General features: G+C 32.6%; 9 protein-coding genes across 9 annotated transcripts, besides 2 other annotated features; 7 read left to right on the plus strand and 2 right to left on the minus strand.

Annotated features, from left to right (window-relative positions):
- Positions 1–25: 25 nt before the first annotated feature.
- TVAGG3_0913380 (GTPase protein) lies at positions 26–652 on the minus strand (the record flags this gene model as incomplete). The annotated part of the gene is made up of 1 exon (XM_001301844.1): positions 110–649. The coding sequence occupies one exon, from the start codon at positions 647–649 to the stop codon at positions 110–112; it is 540 nt and encodes a 179-aa protein (XP_001301845.1).
- Positions 653–1,013: 361 nt separating this feature from the next.
- Positions 1,014–1,637, plus strand: TVAGG3_0913390 (uncharacterized protein; the record flags this gene model as incomplete). Its single annotated transcript, XM_001301845.1, has 1 exon — positions 1,014–1,637. One exon carries the CDS (start codon positions 1,014–1,016, stop codon positions 1,635–1,637), a length of 624 nt encoding a protein of 207 aa, XP_001301846.1.
- Positions 1,638–1,943: 306 nt separating this feature from the next.
- On the plus strand, positions 1,944–3,270 carry TVAGG3_0913400 (acyltransferase family; the record flags this gene model as incomplete). Its single annotated transcript, XM_001301846.2, has 1 exon — positions 1,953–3,152. One exon carries the CDS (start codon positions 1,953–1,955, stop codon positions 3,150–3,152), a length of 1,200 nt encoding a protein of 399 aa, XP_001301847.1.
- A 322-nt stretch (positions 3,271–3,592) lies between these two features.
- TVAGG3_0913410 (uncharacterized protein) lies at positions 3,593–4,164 on the minus strand (the record flags this gene model as incomplete). The annotated part of the gene is made up of 1 exon (XM_001301847.1): positions 3,678–4,028. One exon carries the CDS (start codon positions 4,026–4,028, stop codon positions 3,678–3,680), a length of 351 nt encoding a protein of 116 aa, XP_001301848.1.
- A 665-nt stretch (positions 4,165–4,829) lies between these two features.
- TVAGG3_0913420 (protein kinase C protein) lies at positions 4,830–6,240 on the plus strand (the record flags this gene model as incomplete). The annotated part of the gene is made up of 1 exon (XM_001301848.2): positions 5,203–6,183. One exon carries the CDS (start codon positions 5,203–5,205, stop codon positions 6,181–6,183), a length of 981 nt encoding a protein of 326 aa, XP_001301849.1.
- A 450-nt stretch (positions 6,241–6,690) lies between these two features.
- Positions 6,691–9,843, plus strand: TVAGG3_0913430 (negative regulation of histone ubiquitination; the record flags this gene model as incomplete). Its single annotated transcript, XM_001301849.1, has 1 exon — positions 6,691–9,843. The coding sequence occupies one exon, from the start codon at positions 6,691–6,693 to the stop codon at positions 9,841–9,843; it is 3,153 nt and encodes a 1,050-aa protein (XP_001301850.1).
- Positions 9,844–10,289: 446 nt separating this feature from the next.
- TVAGG3_0913440 (protein ubiquitination) lies at positions 10,290–11,189 on the plus strand (the record flags this gene model as incomplete). The annotated part of the gene is made up of 1 exon (XM_001301850.1): positions 10,293–11,141. One exon carries the CDS (start codon positions 10,293–10,295, stop codon positions 11,139–11,141), a length of 849 nt encoding a protein of 282 aa, XP_001301851.1.
- A 4,024-nt stretch (positions 11,190–15,213) lies between these two features.
- On the plus strand, positions 15,214–15,441 carry TVAGG3_0913460 (uncharacterized protein; the record flags this gene model as incomplete). Its single annotated transcript, XM_051251908.1, has 1 exon — positions 15,214–15,441. One exon carries the CDS (start codon positions 15,214–15,216, stop codon positions 15,439–15,441), a length of 228 nt encoding a protein of 75 aa, XP_051077482.1.
- Positions 15,214–15,441: a mobile genetic element.
- Positions 15,442–15,459: 18 nt separating this feature from the next.
- Positions 15,460–15,702, plus strand: TVAGG3_0913470 (serine threonine-protein phosphatase family; the record flags this gene model as incomplete). The annotated part of the gene is made up of 1 exon (XM_051251909.1): positions 15,460–15,702. One exon carries the CDS (start codon positions 15,460–15,462, stop codon positions 15,700–15,702), a length of 243 nt encoding a protein of 80 aa, XP_051077483.1.
- Positions 15,703–15,966: 264 nt separating this feature from the next.
- Positions 15,967–15,976: part of a mobile genetic element that runs on past the window's edge.

A 15,976-nucleotide genomic window follows, 5' to 3' on the forward strand; every position in this document is an offset into this window, starting at 1 on the left:
TTAAAATGCTTCAATTTTTACTATTAACTATCGCAAAAATGATCAATTTGAGATGATAAATGTTTAAAATACATTTCAAAATTGAAAAATTAACAAATTAATATTATGTTTAGCCTTGCTTCTTCTTAATCAATGAAAGTAAGGATTTAAACGCATCCTGAATGTTTTGACCAGTTTTCGCGGATGTTGCAAAAAATTTAATTCCGTGCTTTGTTGCCCATTTTCCGGCTTCATCATTAGTAACTGCCACTGATCCATCAGATTTGGTTCCTATCAAAACACTCGTCAACCAATCAGCATTATATTTTACTCCTTCGTCTATCCACTTTTGAAGATTATCAAATGATTGTCTATTTGTTAAATCGAAAACTAGAATGAAGCCATTGGCTTCTGGATAAAATTCATTTCTAACTTCTGTATATAAGTCATTGCCGCTAAGATCCCAATAATGAATGTATGTTGGTGATCCATCAACATCAATTCTCTGAGATGAATAGTCAATACCAATTGTTGGAGTAGTTTTAGATAAACCTGAATCTGGTGCCAAGTATTTGTTAAGTAAACATGTTTTTCCAGTTGACTGGTCTCCAATCAACAATACTTTCATTTTTCCTAGAGTTGGTAACTGTACATCTACTTTCCTGCTCATATTTTTTTATAAAAATTATAAAAAAATGGAAAAATAGGGGATTTCACCACCCTTTTTTATGAATATGTCTGAATGAAAAGTGACAATTCTTTTGTTTCCTCAATTTAATTTTCGCAGCTCACAGCAAATCCTTGTTTACAAAAACAAGGAGGAAGTATTAGATAAGGTTTTTACATCGCATGAATTAGTCCATTGCGTTGAAATCGTTACAGATAATAAATTTCCTGCAAATCCGCCGCCTTTACCAGAATTTCAACACGTTTTGCTTAAAACAAAAGCATTTCAGGACGATGACGCTATTAATGCTCTATTTGATCCTTCAACAATTTTTCAATCTTTATCTCCTCTTGGAACAGGCAACACAATGGTTGTCAGAAACTCTCGCATCACTTTTGTATTAAACCAGCCTACATATGAAAGGTTTGGATTAATTGGAAAAAAGTATGAAAATGTTCATTACATTACAATTCAACCTGATGAGCGCGATAAGCTGAAACTTATAAGGAAATGCGAAAACGTTGAAGGATTACTTTATTCGGATGATACTTCTTCTTTAGAAAAATATATCAAGAAATCAAGGCCTAGTCCATGCCAAATTGATTACTGGACAGCTACAAAACCTCTTGAATTTGATGTAAAGCAATTTGAAAAAGAAGAAACATATCCAGCAGATTGGAAACTAAAAATATCAGACGCCATTGACAACTCTTTATTGACAAGGAATCAACTCGAAGGAAGAGATACATATAAACGAATTATTATCATTGGTTCTATTAAATTATCAGCATTAAAAGATTGGATCATAAATCTTGGCTCAGGAAGCTTTGTTTTGGTTACCATCTGGGACTTTAGAGATCAGATAGCATCATTCATAGGTAATAAGCTTAAAATGGACGGTTTTGGAGGAAGTGTTGAATCTATAGTCTTCGGTGACAAAGTTGCACGTCCTTTTAAGTTGCAAACCATCGAATATATAGATGAAGAATAAATGTTCGTTTAATTTCATGATTGTTTTAAAAAAATATTAAATAAAATTCATGTTTTAACATATTTCTTTTTTAATCAAACTTACAACTGGAAAAATTAATAATGATATTGTTAATATGGATAGGTTTACATAATTAATTTTGGTAATTTATTTTTTTAGAGAAATAAAGATGCAATGTAAGTGCATCTTACTTTGTTTATGCTAAAGAATTCATCGTCCATAGGAGTTCGTCTTTAATGTTTTAGTATTGATGATTTCGAATGCGATAAAAATTGATTTCATTTGTCACTTTTTAGATTTCACATTTAATATTTGATGAGTATTTTAGCAAGATTCTTCAATCCAAAAGCTCAGAAACGTAATGCATCCTTCGAACTTCTCAGATTGTTCGCGACAATCAATGTTCTGATCAGGCACATGAAATTTCTTGTTTTTCACACTTCCCAAAACGACAAAGAATATCGCGCATTAATGTTTCTTCATTCACTCACATCGACATGTGATAATATATTTGTAATAGTGTCCGGATATTTCCTTTGTACCACAGATCTTCGTGTCTCCCGTTTATTCCCACTTATAATCCAAAATTTCTCATATTCAGTAGGCATGTACTTCTTTGCAATCTCTATGGGCTGGTCACAGTTCAATTGGTATGAATTAGGACGTTTTATGATGCCATTGACGAACGGAGTTTATTGGTTCGCTCCGCCATTTATAATTTCCCAGATTGCGTTCCGTCCAATGTATAAAGGCTTGTTACAACTTCATCCTCGCTACCATCTCTTACTTGCTGTCATGGTTTCAGTTGTAGCTGCCGGAGCTACAATGGGATATGGCAAACACATATCACAGTGGGGAGATGGAACTTGCATCAACCTATTTTTCCAATTTCTTTTGATCGGATCTTATATCAGATTTAATAACGTCAATCCGAGCATGACAGTATGTATTCTTGGTATAATTATTACAGCTGGACTCCACTTCCACGGCATGGTCGGTGATTTTGACAAAATTTTGGGAACTCAAACAGTTATTGGCCAACTTGTTCGTTCTGACGCTATTTTCGCTCCTCTTGTTACCCTCGAGACCATCTTTTTACTCTGCTTCTGCCAGAGGCTCCAGATCACTGGATTAACCCGAACAATAATTAATTTTATTGCAGACTTCAATTACGGTATTTACACATGCCATTGCCATGGAAAGGTCATGTATCAGTTCACAGGCCAATATTCACCCAACAAACATGTCATTCTCGACCACGAATGGATTCATATGTTATACGGCAGTTTTATGATTTATTTCGAATGTCTTGTTGTTGAAATTGGACGTTCTATGCTCACAAACTTCTTCATCATCAATACTAAGTGGTATGCTTCATTTTGCGAGGCTGTTGACAATTATTTCTCTCCAATTGAAGATAAGCTTAGTGTTGCTGAACAAACAGAAGAAAAAATTGATGAGAATAAGAATGCCCAAGATAATACATCTGATCAGAAGATTTTCTCTCCTTTATAATATTTCATTATTTTGTTATTGTTGTTTCATTTGAAATGTTAATATAAATATTGTTATATTCTATATTGTCGTTTATATTTCAAACATGAACAAAATAAACATAAAAATCAAATTGAAAACTCTTAATTCTAATCAAAAAACCTTTATCATTATACGAATTTAATTATTAATGATATTTATGATGATAACGTTAATCTAATATCAATATTTCAACAGATTTTCTTTTAAATATTGAATTTAGGTAAGAATTTATTAGGTCTTGAGCACTATAATAGAGGTAGAACATTTTTCAGCTAATGTATAGGCTATTTTGAACATGTTATTTAGCAAATTAGATTTTATCTCATAAAATCTAAGGTAATAGGTGTATCACATGTAACTAGCAATATGAAATGATGGACACCTAATTTCTTTTTAATAGTAAAAATAATAAAAAAAAATGTAAATTAAGTATATTTAGAGTATTAACAAAAATGATGTGCTTGTGTATTGGCAATAAGAACTGAAAAAGATGTAAAAGTAAATTTATTGATATACGGGAAAAACTTTCCGAGGAACTTCATATAATTTTGTTGTACACGATTGAAATTCATCTTCATATATAGATGAAGGTATGTTTTTGAGTGTTGTGGTTAATTCTTCGATGGATTTATCAAATGCTTCGATTCGATCTTGATATTCGTCATTGCATGCATGCCTCAGCTTTGGTGAGAATTTTACCTTAATAGTTTGAGCTAATGAAGTAACTATTAATTTATCTTGTGATTTGTCTGGAAGTTTTTCGGCAGCTGCTATAATTCTATTAGTAAAAAGTTCAAAATCAGTTATTATTTCATCAACCGAGCTATATTGCGAGTTGGAATATTTTTCGACCATAAAATCAAAAAAATTTGGTTCTGCTAAAAAATCGAAGAATTCGCTTGGTAGAGTATTTGCATTCTCGATTTTAAAACAGTTTATTGGAGAACTCATTAGTTTTGTAAAAAAATGGTCTATCTTTTCTTGATTATATGGAGTAATCATTTAAATTGTCACTTTTTAGGAATTCGACTCTTTCTATCATCAGGTTGATTTCCTGTTAACTTAATCATTAGATTTACTTTCATGAATATTCTTATGACTCTATCTGAAGCCTAAAAATCATTGATTCTTTCAAATTTGGAGCTTTGCGATTCTTCATTTTGTAAATTATTTTCTGAAAGTCAACGTGTCCTCTAGGAACTTGAACTATAATTCGTGGGCAACACATATTTGCTTGATTGAAATTGGTCTCGTTGAAGTTTCCAAATTTCGTTTGTAAAAGCAATCACTTTTTTCCTTTTCGGTGAATTATTTTGAAATTGTGTACCTTGTTGTAAGTGATATTACACTAAAAAATAAAGCTTTTTATCGTTGTTCATCACTTTCAATGGTTACACTTTTTCTGAAATCACCCAACAATTAGAGAAATAATATTCACCATTGCATAATGTGTATACTCTTTTATGAAAAGAGATGTCCCAACAGAAAAAAGAGGTTAATTTGGTCACTGAATTTAAAATGCCATAACAATTGACAACACCGATCTGTATAGCTAAAATAATTTGAATGAACCAAAATAAACTACAGAAAAAAACATTTTATATCAAAAATTTTTAGATCCAAAAAATTTTGATCGGTATTTTTCAGTACCATCAAAAAAAATTCAGAGCCATATCATTTCAAAGTTATGGACTCAAACTCGATTGCCCCACCATCCTCTTATAGTGTAAACCTGTCCGGATGGCTATTTAAGAAGGGGAAACTTCTTCGCCTTTGGAAGAAGTACTATGTACAGTTGCATAACTCAGAATTGATCATCAGACGAAATGAATACGAAACTAAGGCTAGACATCAGTATACCGTTAACAAAGATACAGATATTAAGTTAGTTAAGAACGGCAACCACGCTGAAATACAGATCAAAACCAAAACAAATAAAATAGTTTGCTTATCTTCCAAAGAAGAAGAGTCACTGAATAAGTGGTTCAACGCGCTTAAGTCCATTACATACAGCAGTGCATTGCTCTCCATGGATGACTTCGAAGTAGTCTCAGTAATCGGTCGCGGCCACTTTGGAAAAGTTGTCCTCGCAAAGAGAAAAACAACAGGTGACTTTTGCGCTATCAAGTCAATTAAGAAGAAATGCCTCATAGACCGTGCCCAGCTCTCCCTTATTGTCAGCGAAAGAAATACTTTGACTAAAATTAGTCATCCATTTGTTGTGAACATTCTGTTCGCATTCCAGACATGGAGCAAGTTCTACATCGGCATGGAATACGTTCCTGGAGGAGATTTAATCGGTCTCATGCGTAGAGTTGGAAAATTATCAATGAATGACGTTATCATTTACGCTGGCGAAGTTGCTTTGGCCCTTGAGTTTATCCACTCAAAAGAAATTGTTTACCGTGACCTCAAACCAGAAAACCTCGTAATCAATTCCGATGGTCACTTGAAACTCGCCGATTTCGGCCTTTCTAAGGATATTTCAGAGAGTAAATTGACCAACACTTTCTGTGGTACCTCCGAATACATGGCTCCTGAGATGTTATTCAAAAAATTTTATGATTATTCAGTAGATTGGTGGGCTTTCGGCATTTTAGTGTATGAAATGATTTTCGATGCTACACCATTCCATTCTGAGCTCAAAGATTCCACATTCTCCAAGATCAAATACGCTGATCCGACATATCCAGAAGGAACTGATCCAAACATCATCAGTTTCATCAATGGATTCCTCGAGAAAGATCCTCACAAGCGTACAAAGTACTCAGATGTTGAGAATCACCCATTCTGGCAGGGATTAACAAGAGAAGACATCCTTTCCAAGAAGAGAAGCCCACAATTTATTCCTATAATGGGTAAATCAATCTCTACTGAGTACTTTGACTCCAAATTCACTGAAGAAAACCCATTTGAAAGTGTCGCTGAACCAATGCTTGATGATAACGACATTTTCTTCGGTTTCTCTTACATGGGAAGTGAATCTTTAGAAGAAGAATCCCCATCTTAATCTTAATCTTTTTATTTCTTTATATTATTGTTTTATAAATGTTTATGCTATCCGGAATTTCAATTTTTATATATATTTCTCATTTAACTAACTAATATTAATAATGATTTTATAGTTAATGAATATAAATCTACAATTATTGTTTTATCAATTTGAGTTTTATCGATAGAGAGCATTAATTAGAATAACTTTCCGTTAGATAATATATCAGTGTGGTTTCTGACTTTTGATTGAACAGTAAAAAGTAAATTTGCTTGAATGATAAGTGGTTCATTACCTAAATTCACTCTCCATCTGCTTCCCTTACTATTTGTTAATACAAGGCATTAGTGATATCTTTGTAATTCTTATATATGTTCATTTTTTCCAAATTCTGAGGTATTTGGTTTGGAAAAAATAAAAAGAAGACTCAAAAATAAGCTTAAATACTCCAGCAGCTGAAATACAATTAAACTTCTTCATATGAATCCTTAAATTAGCCAAAGCTTTTCTTCAAAAAAAATATTTATGGGCGATTGCCTTCTCTCTTTTACTGAAACAGGTGCAGCTTTAACAAAAGCTCTTAAAGATTTCGGTAATATTATCAAGAGCGGTAAGTCAAGACAAATGATTGAAACATATACACTGAATGAGATTAAAGTTGCAATTGTTCATGTTTTATCTAAGGGTGATGTCGATCAAAATATCATTATGACACAAGACATCATATTCTTTTTGGAAGAAGTACCTGATGTTATTGAAGATTTTGCAAGATCTCCAATATTAAGTTACATATCAAACATGAAAACTCAAAAACCAGAACTAACTGAAAATATCCTTCGTATATTAGCTGTATTCTTTGATTATATTCAAGATTCACTATTAAATATCAATATTACTCCACTTTTACAAAATTTATCTAAAATTAGCCCTGATTTTATTCCAAATGCTGTTGATTTGCTTACTGGAATTATCAATGCCTACAATACTTTCCCAAATCTTCCTGCGATCGGAGATTTACTGCAATCAATCCCAAATTTAAACAATGAAACAAAAGAAATGTTTTTAAATCTAGCAGCTCTTATGATTTCTAAGATAATACCAGAAGAACTACCTGTTGATCACTTATTCACTTGTTTAAAGCAAATAAAAGAAATAAATAGCCAAGAAACATGCATGAATCTATTAATTGCAACGAATATAGCAATGAGATTCAAACCATCTTTCAACCAGATCAACAGTTTGTTGTTTAATTTCAACGAAATTCCAATTTTACCACAATTTAAAGGTAATACAGAAATTTTTAACTTATCAATGCAAATATGTATCAACCTGTTCCCAAAGACAGAATTTCCAAATGAATATGCTAAACATTCATGTCCTTTCGGCGTAAATAATAATAAATTTGCAATTCAATGCATTGACTCGATCACAGCTTTATTTTATCAATACCCAGAGAATGAGCTTGTCACAGCAGCCTTTGCTGGCCTTCTAAAGTTCAGAACAATAAGACCATCCGAAGAATTATTTTCAGCAATGAAGAGAAGCTGCTCAAACCCAGAAAATATTGCATGTAACCTTCACATTGCATCATTCCTTGATGATATGACTCCTCTTTGCAAAAACAGAGTAATTTCGAAATTCGAACATTCGAAATTCCGCAGAGAAAAATGGTTTTCCAAAACATGGCAGAAACTACAGAAAAAGTGTTCTCCAATGGAATCTCCAGAAAACATCCTTGAGTTTGGAGAGCTAGATGAAGTCCTTGAAATCATTGGTTCCAACATTCTCCCGCCGGAAAAGCTCGTGGGAGGTCCATTAACCAGGCTTTCGGAGCTTATTAAAGAGCATGGAACAGTTATGGATTTAAATGTTGCGCCAACGATAGAAGTAGCGCTCTCAATTCTCGAAACTCTTCAGTTCGACCATGAACAACCGAAATGGAGAAACGATGATATCAGGAGTCTTCAGAAATGCAAAATTCAAGTCAGATGCGGAGACCTGCAGTTAATTGTTTCCTTCACCACAAGCATGGCCTATATCGAAGGATCATTTAACCTCGCTTACAATCCCAAATGCAAGGACAGTTTGATGAAATCCATTAAAAATCAGTCGGAATTCGCAAAAATGATGCTCCAAGAAGAGGTAGATATGTTTGAGCCAGCAAGATTCGCCGTATTTTCAAGGATTTTTGGCAATCCGGAGTACAAATTCTGTTCATTTAAATTTAATGGTCACACTTTCAACATAGATGATAGCTTATCAACGGTGATCGCTACTCTCAATCCATCCCTGAGATCAATTGACCGCCTGAAGATAGAGTTTGAAGCTGTAGAAGGAGATTTTCCGAGAATTAATTTCCCAATTCCGGACATTTGCCTCAACGATGCGTACAAAGAAATACTCGATTTCTTAAAGCTCATCCACGAGATGTGTCCTAACATAAAATTGACCGATTCTTCCTTTGCAAAAAGCGTAATTAGAAAAATTAACTCTCCGATCGAAGCAATATTAAGAAAAAGTGCTGAAATATCGTTTGTTTATTCGTATCCGTTCTTATTTAACTTCACTCAAAAGTTATTTGCTGCAAGAACGGTTCTTGCAACTCCAAACGATGCAATAGAAGCATTTGCTGAAGCTTTTAGTATCAAGAATTACATATCTAACCTTACCAGGCATAAAATTATGGTAAATAGGCAAGATATTTATAAAACTGGCTCATTGGTTTTACATATTGCTGCAAGGAGTGCTATTTCTATTGGTTTCATCTTCGAAAACGAAGTTGGCTTTGGTAGAGGCCCTACACGCGAATTTTTCCAGTTAATGTCGCGAGAATTAATGAAAAATGAGCGTAAAATGTGGTTATCCGATAACTACACCGATGAATATGCATATACCGCCCGAGGACTTTTCCCTCGTCCCGATGCAAATCCCGATGATTTCTTCACTCTCGGAGTTTTGGCTTCGAAAGCTTTACAAGAGTCACTTTTCTTGGACATTGAAATTTCCCCAGCTTTTGTAAAGATGATTTTTGGAAGGGAAGTAACGTTTGAGGAGATCGATCCGGTTATTGCCAACTCCCTTAAAGATGAAGATGGCCTAATCGGACTCGATTTCACTTATCCTGGCCTTCCATTAAAATTAACTGACAAACATGAGGAAGTAACTGCGGAAAATGTGAAAGAATACGTTGCTTTGGTGAAGAATGCGGCTATTAATGGCATTGAGCATATAATTAACCAGTTTAGAAGCGGATTTAGCAGAAATGCTGAATTATTATCTGCACAGTTGTTCGAACCTGAGGAATTCTCACGCGCTCTTTGTGGTGATAAGGCGTTGTTTAACGCACGAGATTTGCAGATGTTTTTGATTCCGAAATTTGGATATACCAAGAAATGCACTGAAATTAAGAGATTAATCAACATGATCGCTAATTTCACCCCACAGGAGCAGAGATTGTTCTGCAAATTCATTACAGGAAGCGAAAGATTGCCTCCTGGCGGATTACCTGCATTAAGTCCTCCGATTGTGGTTGGAAGAAGGGATGGCCACGATGAATCGTTCCCTTCTGTAAGCACATGCAGTAATTACTTGAAAATGCCAAGTTATTCGTGTGAACAGATAATGAAGGAAAGATTCTTAACAGCGATGACTTATGGCAATACATTTACATTCTCTTGAGTTTGTTTGTAGATTTATTTTTGTTTATATTTAATATTAAATGTTCTATCTTTCTGTTTTTATTAAAAAAAAATCTTGTCACACTTTCCACCAATTGATTGAAGCTTTGGACATAACGCGCAATCAACTGATTCTTGACAACAAGTAGTGCTCATAAATTCATAGTTATAAGATTTAATTCTTCAAGAATCTCCTCAAACATTGAAGAAAAGAGTTTCATCATATGTCGGAAAATATACCAAATATCTTGCTCACATATCGATGTTTACAACTTATTTCGTGGACGATTGGAGCGTCCGGGGACTAGATCGCTGTCCATGGACTTGATTCATATCCATGGACATGTCGTTGTATGGAGTACGGTTCAATTTTTGAGAGCCTCACTACTTAGATTTTAGCCATTCAATTTTTAGCGCTAAAAGTGACACATCAAAAATTTTTTACAGAGGATGTCAAGTTCTGAGATGTCACGAAAAGAAACTGGATGTGATTTTAAAGACATCAAGCCAATTAAAGCATTCGAATACCCTAATCAAGCATCAAAAATTATATGGAGCGTCGATTCCAATAATATTTTACAAACATCTTCACAAATTATCGAATTAATTACAAATAACAAAATATCTACCCAAATGGCGCTTTATTTGATTGATATTATTTCACAAATTCGTGTTAAAGAAATTAAATTATTTTCAGAACTTTACCAAAAGATATCAAACGAATTCTCATGCAACACCCTGCCGAATAATTCGAATTTGGCAGCATCATTATATTATAAAGGCCTCAAATTCGAAGGTTACAAACCTAAAATGAAAGAAGAAGAAATTCTCAATATATATTCAACAGAATCTCCTTTATACTATATTGCATGGGACAAAGTTGATGATCTTAAGAGTAAATTCCCAAAGCTTGATATTATTAAGAAAATAAATCTTAAAATCACAGCGCTTAACTGTTCAATTAAATATGGATCAGAATTGTGTTTCAATTACTTAAAAAATTTAGGAGCTAAATACACCGATGAATCCGAAAAATATGCTGTTCAAGGCGGAAATCAAAACATTTTTATGCAAATGATAGAAGATGGTAAATCATTTGATGACATGATTAATAGAGCATTGAATTATCGAAACTATGAAATTGCTGAGTACCTTAAATCAAATTTCGGACAAGCTCCTTATTCAACAGCAGAAAGTATGTATTTCGGAAATTATGATATTGGATCTTATTTACTTTCTAATGGAGAAGATATCAACAAAATTTATATTCTCTTTATTTTCATATTTATTATTGTTTGATAGAATTATCTTTCTCTTTATATTTATCATTGTTTTATGGCATTATCTTTCTCTTCATATTTATCATTGTTTTATAAAATTTTCTTTCTATTCATATTTATCTTTGTTTTATGGCATTATCTTTCTCTTCATATTTATAATTATTTTATTACTTTCACTTTCTTTTCATATTTATCTTTATTTTATTACACTATCTTTCTCTTCATATTTATAATTATTTTATTACTTTCACTTTCTTTTCATATTTATCTTTTTTTTATTACATTATCTTTCTCTTCATATTTATCATTGTTTTATTTGATTTTCTTTCTTTTCATACCTATATTTCCAACTCTTGGAAAATTTTCATGACACCCTACCCAGGGTCCTAAAATGGGTATTTTCCTCACACAGACACCGTGGTTTTTTGAGCCGGGAAATAAATAGCGCAGACAGTTTCTACATATAGAGACATGCTTATACTTAGAGTTTGACGGGAATCTAAAGTGATTTTTTTCTGCATCGCGAAATCTAATGCAATCTCAAAATCATGAAGAAACTGCGAATCGGAGCGCAATTTTTTAATATGTTAATATATAAAGGTACCCCTACTACTGCAAATGCTTCAAATGAAAATCTAAGAAATCAGATTAATTTGATCACATTAGTATAGTATTGGTCAAACCAAAAACTCATATGTTGATATATAGCCTATGGATATTCATATTATCTACTTTTCATTGAATTACATAAGATTTAATAATCTCATAAATATTCTTTTTAATTTTCCGAATTCCGTGTGCATTTAGATTGCCCATACCTGTATATAATAATTCTAGAATGGTTTGGTTAGATATTAAGTTTTTTAGATTAATATTTTAACATTTTGATAAAACAAGCATTTGTTCCATTTTAGAATCGCCATTGAACTCTGGTTTGACTAACATGATGTTGTATGATCAAATAAATTCTAACTTCATGAGATAAATTTTGAAATTAGAAAATGCGATATCTGACTCAAATATTTATCTGAACACATTTAACATTCAATGATAAACTAAAGTACTATACAGCAGATTCGATTTGGCTTATATTTTATATAATCAACAAATAATCCTATAAAATTGTGCTATTCACGTTGCTCAAAGATGTATTGAACATTCCCTACTTGTGTATTGATAAAATTAGATATAGATTCTAATGTAAATCGATATTTTGAAAATTCATATATATTTTGTCTTGGTTTGGCATTTGATCGTGTTGAAACCGGAATTGCAATATATATCATCTAAATATATAACTATCAAAATATGAGCTATAGATTTTTAAATTATTCTCCTGAATATGAGTGACTAACATAATTATATTGAATTGAGTAGTAAGAATCATAAATATTAGAATCTGACGATAATTTATTATAACTTTATATAGGAACAAGATTATAAATGATGATGAAAATAAAGATTAAATTTAAATCTGAAAATTTGAAAACATTAAGTGTATTGTGCACTCTTGTCGGTCTGCATATCTCATTCCGGGAGACATTGTTACTGCATGTCTACCAGAATGAGACAATCTTCTGCAATCAGAATGTGATTGCAAAACTTTGAGCGACAAGAGTGTATTGTGCACTCTTGTCGGTCACAGTGTCTCATTTCTGGAGACATTGTCACTGCATGTCTCCCAGAATGAGACAATCTTCTACAATCAGAATGTGATTGCAAAACTTTGACCGACAAGAGTGTGTTATCCACAATATTTGTTTATATACTATGTTTTTTAGATCAAACCCTTTACATACAATTGTTCAAATATAATTTTCTCCATTTAATATTTATTTTTAATTTTTTGTTCTTTATATAACTTTTTCTTCTACTAAACTATTTTACAGACTCTTCTGAGCTCTTCCCACATATAAACATGTGACAATAACACATATATACTCCCTTCATATTCTGATCTCATGACATATTACAGCACAAACTATAATTATACAACATACCTCATAAAGTCTGATTTTACCCCTATCTAAGCGTTCAAAACCTATTTTCCCCGCGTAATCTGATTCTTCTGGCTCTGCTGATTCGATTTCTGCTGTCAGATCGTGAAAATATGCATCACACAATGAAATAAACGCAAATTACCTAACTTAATATTTTCCTTAAAATTGTCAATTCCTCGATCTTGACATATTTATTATTTCCTCCGTTTTCCCTCACAAATATATTTAATTTTCTGAATAAGACGGATAATAAAATGAATATCTTAAAAACTAAAATACAAAATTAATGTTGGGTAATGACTAGATATAGTATGCACTTTTGAATTCATACATTTTTTGAAAAAAATTGTATTTTCAAAAAAAGATGTTGTTTCAGTATGAACTTGAAGGTCATGAAAAAGTTGCAAAAGTCAAAAATTGAGGGTATATCTACGTTATGAATTTTGATTGATCCTTTCTGTTGTAGATCGGAATTAAAGAAGTCAACAGCGAAACATAGAATAACTAGGAAAAATTTAACATGATATCTATTTGGTCTTCATAAATTGGGTTGTACCAAATAACTAAATTTTCCAGGCATTAATTTAGAATGCTCATAAAAAGTAAAGTACATCATTAATTATTAATTTAAAATTTTCAAAGAATTGAATCCAAAAATTCAAAGAAGTAAACTTTAATCTCAAAATTCGAGGTAATTGAAAGGTTTACACACAAAGAATATGATTTAAAAAAAAAAGGTAGTGGGGCTTCCAGGCACTTCGTGCCCTCTAGCCCCGAAGATGTTTAGTATAAATGAAGTTTTTATTCGGATAATTGTTAGTCTTCTGGTGTGAATTCGGAGGACTCTTCTTCTTCCTCCATTGCTTCTGGGAAGAAGCCTTCTTCTGGGTCGAAAACATTATATAATGTGTCGCTTTTCACAAATTATATATGTTTTCATGTTTTGTCACTTTTCTGTCACTTTTCAGGAAAAAACATTTTTATTATTATATATAAATGAATTTTACAAAACCTCCGTTACCGTTCTTTGGAAATAAGAGTAAATGTAAAGATATTATATTGAGAGAACTTAAGAAACTACCGAATGGTCTAACATTTGTAGATTTGTTCGGTGGAAGTTTCTATATATCCCATTTGTGCCATACAATATTCCCAGACTCAAAGATTATATGCAATGACTTCGACAACTATATGGACCGTCTCAAACATATACCAGACACAAACAATATATTGAAAGAGTTAAAAGAAAAGATACCTATAGGTAAGATGGAACGTATACCATTAGATAAGAAAAATATTGTGAGAGAGGTTTTGAAAAAAGCAGAATATATAGACTGGGATAGTATATCTGCTAGACTATTATATAGTGGTTCTATAAGAGTTCATGACATTGAAACACTTATGTCAAAAGTTTTATATCTTAACTATACAAATGTTTTCAAAGAGGACATAGAAAAATATATTGAGGGTATAGAGTTTGTGAGATGTTATTGGACAGAGTTGTATGAAAAATATAAAGACAAGGAAAATGTTTTCTTTATAGTGGACCCGCCGTTCTATAACACATGGGATTTTCAATACCAAGTAGACTGGACTTTGAGAGACTCTTTAGAAACTTTAGACGTTTTACATAACTGTCCATGCTTTTACTTTACATCCGATAAAAGTGGTTTGGAAACCGTTATGAGATGGTTAGAGGACATACATGACTATGAGTTTAGATATGACAAGATAGAATATGAGAGAGGTCCTATAAACCGGAGAAAGTGTCACAATAACGAAATTTTATTAGTAAGTAAATGTGGTTTGAAATAGGACTACTTGTTTTAGGTTTTTTCCATTGTGTCATTTATTTCTTTGACGTGGCAGAAAGATATAGAGAATATGAAGATGAACCAATGCCTGCAAATGTTCAGTATATGTACTCGTAAGAGATATTTTTATCTAATATTAAATGGACGCACAGAACTTAGCGAATGCACAGCAACCTGGACAACCAAACCCAGAGAATATTCCAAATGAAGTTAGAAATACAAACTGCAATGGCAAACCTATGGTCAAGTGCCAACAGATGTACAAATGCAAACTGCCATGTCAAATGACGCTGCGTTAGGTTTGCCACCATGGTATGCAAATATGAGATGGAAAGAGTTTTATACAAACCCTGAAGTGGGATATAAACAACTTTATGCAGATGACGCGAACACAGGAGTTGACCCAGAATATGTTTTCTACCAGAGGAGAAACAGAATGTATGAGCTCCAGTTAAAGAATGCTATGGAACTCAACAGGAAACGTAAGAGACTAGGCGGACATTAGATTTTTACATATAGTAAAATGGGTTTCTTCAGTAGTATTGGAAACTTCTTCAGAAGAGTTGGAAGAGGTATATGGAATGGAATAAAAACCGTAGGAAGAGGAATTTGGAACGGAGTCAAAAATATTGGTAAAAGGGTAGGTCAGTTTGTTGGTATTATACCTAAAGACCCTGAACCAGAAGAACAAGCTCCTGTTATACAACAGCCTGAACCTGCACCACAGTCTAGTTGGCAACCAAATCCAACACCTCAACCGTATTAAAAATTATATTTTTACCGTTCGATAGTAGTTGTATATGAAACTAAGTTCTAAGTAAAACGCATGGTATAATGGAATTATTCTTTTTTCTTCCATCTGTAGTAAACCATACTTGAAAGTCTGAAATACTTCCACTTGGTGGTTCGTATAACTTTGTAGGTTTTTTCGTAAAAGTCATTTGCCAAGCATAAGAAAGAGTTTTGGGCGCCAGAAAATGAAGCATGAACAATAATAGCAGCTGGGTCGAAAACATTTTCATATGTTCCATTAGGGTTTT

This window comes from Trichomonas vaginalis, chromosome I (genome assembly GCF_026262505.1).
Source record: "Trichomonas vaginalis G3 chromosome I, whole genome shotgun sequence".
Taxonomy (NCBI): domain Eukaryota; phylum Parabasalia; order Trichomonadida; family Trichomonadidae; genus Trichomonas; species Trichomonas vaginalis.